General features: G+C 36.3%; 1 protein-coding gene across 1 annotated transcript in view; it reads right to left on the bottom strand.

Annotated features, from left to right (window-relative positions):
* Positions 1-2,613: 2,613 nt before the first annotated feature.
* Positions 2,614-4,710, bottom strand: part of LOC101993235 (interferon-induced very large GTPase 1-like) — a 7,300-nt gene continuing 5,203 nt past the window's right edge. Inside the window, 1 exon segment of the mRNA XM_026778523.1 lies at positions 2,614-4,710. This exon segment is cut by the window's right edge and continues 2,085 nt beyond it. Coding sequence (XP_026634324.1) covers positions 2,614-4,710 — 2,097 coding nt within the window.

Raw genomic sequence — 4,710 nt, 5'->3', positions numbered from 1 at the left:
AGACCAGATACCTACACCTAGAATTACAATCTTCCCAACCTTAGTTGTCTAGACAAGAGCTTCAAAACATAATTAAAAGAACGAAAGGAAGGAAGGAAGGAGGTGAAGAAAGAGAGAAGGAAGAAGAGTTACAGTTTGTGGTTTGATTTCAGAGAGGGACAAATTATAGAGGCAAGAACTTGAGCCAGATGGACTTTCTATATCTCTAGTCAACAAATAAAGAGCAGTAAATGCTCTGTGGCTAGGTAAATTTCTCCTTTTTATGTATCTAGGACTTCAACCCAGGAAATTGTGCTCCCAGGTAGAGAAGAACTTCGCACCTCCATTAATCTTGTCATTATTATATCTCATAGGTATAGATTAATCTAATCTAAAAACCTCTTTTATTGATGAGTCCCTGGAGTCTTGTCTCCTAGGTGGTTCTAGAGTTTGTCAAATTGGCAATCACTGTTAAACATCATAACCCTTTGTTATGTGATCACCAAAGTGTAATTCCAGGATAATTTTTTCTCATATCTATATACAATACCAGGTTTTAATTTTCATGCGCATTTTATTTTTATTTAATTGAAAATTTTCAAATACTATATTTTGCTTATAATTTTTTCTTCTTCAATTCCTTCCAGGTTCTTGTCAACTACATATGTATAAAATTTTGTCATTTCTTTTGTGTCTCTCTTTCAAAAAAATTATACATACTATCAAATAAAATAAACAAAACAACAAAAATAATACATGAAAACACCTCTAAAAATACTACAGGTGAAAATCAATATAAACAAGTAAAAACCCAATAAGACAAAAAATGCCCACATTAAACAAAATGAGACAAAAAGTCCACATAAATATCTCTGAGTTTGTTTGAATTGTGGAGCCTGGATATGGAGTCTGCCTGCACTGTAGATAATACACCCAGTGGGACTCAATTGGGATGGAGCCTGCGTGCAGTGGAGATAATACACGCAGTGGGACTCTATTGGAAAAAAGAGATTTTCCTTGTACAGCAAGTATCAGTTGCAGACAGCTTCTTTTTTTAATTGATTTTTATTGAGGTCTATATTTTTCTCTGCTCCCCTCCCTGCTTCTCTCCTTCAACCCTCTCCCATGGTCCCCATGCTCCCAATTTACTCAAGAGATCTTCTCTTTTTCTACTTCCCATGTAGATTAGATCTATGTAAGTATCTCTTAGATTCCTCATTGTTGTCTAAATTCTCTGGGATTGTGATTTTTAGGTTGGTTTTCTTTGGTAGACAGCTTCTTAGTTTTGCTTAGGATACTGTGTCCAGTTTCCCCCTCAGGGCTAGGACCCTGTCAGGCTTGAAGCTGAACAGATCTCGTGTGTGCTTCCACAGTCTCTGTGAGTTCACATGAGCATCAGCCCTGTTAAGTTTCTCAGGTACTCTTTCTTGGAGTTATGTTTCAACTCTAGATCTTGCAATCTCTCAGCCTCCTCTTTAGCATAGCTCTGAGTCTCAATGAGAAGGATTTGATGAACATGTACCATTTAGGACTTAGTGCGCTTAGATCGCTCCCTGTCTGCACATTGTCTACTTGTAGGTCTCTGTGTTAATTTCCTTGTACTATAAGAAGCTTCTCTGATGCAAGTTGAGCAAAGCACTGATATATGTGAATAGCAATCATTTTATTGCCATGCTACTTTATCACAATAATGGTAATAGGTGTTTCCATAGGCCTAAGGCCTATCTAATATCACATTCTTGGTCTTTTCTTAGCAGTGTTAAGTATGGATCCACTCATGGAAAGGGTCTTAAACTCAATCATGAAGTGTTTGGTTAATCCTACAACATTTGTGGTATGATTGCAGCTGTACAACTTGCAGGCATGTCACTGTTACAGGTTATAGAGTTTGTAGCTGTGTACTCCAGGTTTCAATACTAATATTTGTGATTTGTATTTGTTTTTCAATGATCAACAGAAAAATACAAAGATATAATGGAAAAAGTGTAATAATATAATATGAAAAATTAGGTATTTTTTATTTTCCCCTTATTTGTGTGAAAATTGTTCCTGAATCCATGGCTTTGTTCTGAGCAAATGTGACCGTTTTTTTTCCAGAACAGAGGCTATTTAAATTGCTCTACTTTGACATCTTTAATAATTAATGGAGGTTGATACAAGAAAATCAGCAAGGTTTTCCCATAATTAGAGTGGGTGAAAACATCTATTTAAATTAATTTAAGGTAGCATTTCCTCAGATGTATTTGCTGGATGAGTTTCCCACTCAGTTGTTCTAAAGGACTCTGTCACAGCCAGAAATACCAGCATTTCCTTCTAATAAGACAACTTTTTCTGAGTCATTAAATATTTAAATACATATTAGAAATAATCAAGTATGAAAGAGGTTTATGAATGGTTACTGATTTTATCATACATTATCATGTTTAGCACATTATGTTTAAGCAGAAAAAAATCAAAGGAGAAAAAGGATTTTTTTTAGAAGAAAATCTTCAAATATTGAAATGTTAATTAATTTGTTTTTACTTATTTCATTTTAAAGGTAGAGCCTTGAAGATGCTACCTAAATTGCTATTAGGCATCCTAGGCTAATGTGAAATTTGTGTGGCAGTGCTAGTGTTCTGTTTCTGGCAATTTCTAATTTTTCAAGTCATCAAGTACTTTTTCCTTTGTGATTTTGGTCCATGAATCTGGAATAGTACCTTTGTCTGTAAATTTTTTTTGGTATTTCTTTTCTAGCTCTGTTCTGAAATGACAGATAAACCATTTCCAATATGGCTGGACAGATGAGTCTGGGGTGATGCTCCAAGTAGCAAAATCACCTCCTGCTGCTCGATATTTCTTATATGGGAATCTGTGGATGTCATTTAAAATAAATGAACCATCACTTGCTACAGAAGTAGTACAGCAGTCAATGGCAAAGTAATCTGTTTTATGATAATACCATCCATTGACAGCCTTAGGACGGTGGAATGGTACACTGTGGTCTCCATCATGTTCAGGAATGGTGTTGGTACAAATCGCTTTACAAAAAGGACACTGCTTCCAGCAGCCACAGAGATGGGCAGAGAGAATTTTCTCAATGTAAGGAACCATTTCATCTATGGGCTTACTTGAGCAGTCCTCTTTGACTTTCGTCATTTTAGGAACCAAATCTGCACTCATGGCTTCTTTGAGAAACTCAGTGTTATTTATCTCCTGGTGCTCGATGCTTATGAGGTCTCTTCTTGGAAAGATCAGGTTGCTCCCTAGGTGATCACAGAACAAATCCAACCAGCGGGAAGCAGTGCCTCTATCATTTGCTACTTCTGTGGTCTTATGAATGGCAGAGAGGATGGCATTCTTTATGTCTCCTAAAATTATTTCTAAAAATGTCTTTATTTTTTCACCTTCTTTTTCTGAACAATGTCTTCTAATGTGGTCTCTAATGTAATCCCTGAAAAAGGATTCTGGATGATGAATGTACTGCCAATACTTATCAAAGTTTTCTTCTTCTGCCAGAGAAATGAGAACATGTTTCTCCAGGTTAGCCCTGTTTCCATTGAATACAGGGTAAGTGACTCTCATGTCCCCAGCTACTTTAAGGATCATTTTCTCCCATATAGTGCCATAGACAGCAGGAGTGAGCTTGCGCCACAGGAAGTCCACAAAAGCTGTGATGGACGTGGCACCTTGGCAGGAGATCTTAAAACTCGTGAAGAAATCGTCTTTCTTGCTCTCCAGATAGTTCACAGGATCATTTTCTCTCTTGAACGCCTTGTGCATTTCTCTGAAACTCTTAGATGCTCTTTGGAATAAGCACAAGGATAAGTCAATGGTGTAGTCTCTGGTAAATGTGTATTCTTTCTCAGGGGGAACAGATTTCAGTTCATTTTCTATTATCATTGGGATTTCATGAAAATCATGCTGACTGTAATCACGCTTTTGCTTCGAAATGTTTTTAATTATTTCTTCAAATCTTAAATAAATGTTGTTGGTAGTTGCATGAATTGACTCTTTATGGCAAGGTTCTAATTTAATTTTTGAAACTAAATATCTTTTTTTCATTTGGACATGCTTGTCGTAATTGATGTAAAACATTTCTCCACTTCTTTTCTTTAGTCTTTCTGCAATATTTTTGTCCTTTTTGAAACACAGTAGGAAAATGTTTTCAGCGTCTGAATCAATGTCAGGCTCTATGACAAGGGGTACAGTAGAAGACACATTGTAGATCCAATTTGTCCAAACTTGATTGAATTCCTCACGCAACTCTTCATCACTTAATTCTTTACCCTTCACACTCAAAGCCAACTTTTGGCTCATCTCTAACAGTTCCTTTTCATATTGTGACTTTTGATTATCTAGTCTTTCTTGGCTTTGTTTAAGACTGATGAGCTCATTGCCTTTCTTTCTTGTGTCTGAAATAAGTGCATCTTTAAGCATTAGTAGCTTATTTTCAAAATTTGCTTTCCATTGAACCAATGTTTCACTATCTGGGTCTTCTTCAAAATACTTGTCAAATTTTTGCTTGATGGTTTCATATTTTGTACTGACTGGACACTCCAGTGCATTAGTTGTGAGAGTCAGGATTTTCCCATTCTGAATCTGATTGTTCAACTGATTCTGTAAGTCCAGAACATAACTCCTCAGTTCCCAGGTCCAGTGGTTATACATGGTTTCCAGTTTGCTCATGGATATGATTTCTTGGGTATTCCTGAAACTGAAAATGAAGTTCTCACTAACCAGGGCTTTCCA

The sequence above is a fragment of the Microtus ochrogaster genome, unplaced genomic scaffold, assembly GCF_000317375.1.
Source record: "Microtus ochrogaster isolate Prairie Vole_2 unplaced genomic scaffold, MicOch1.0 UNK415, whole genome shotgun sequence".
Lineage (NCBI taxonomy): Eukaryota > Metazoa > Chordata > Mammalia > Rodentia > Cricetidae > Microtus > Microtus ochrogaster.
This window is presented reverse-complemented; position numbering and strand designations above follow the sequence as displayed.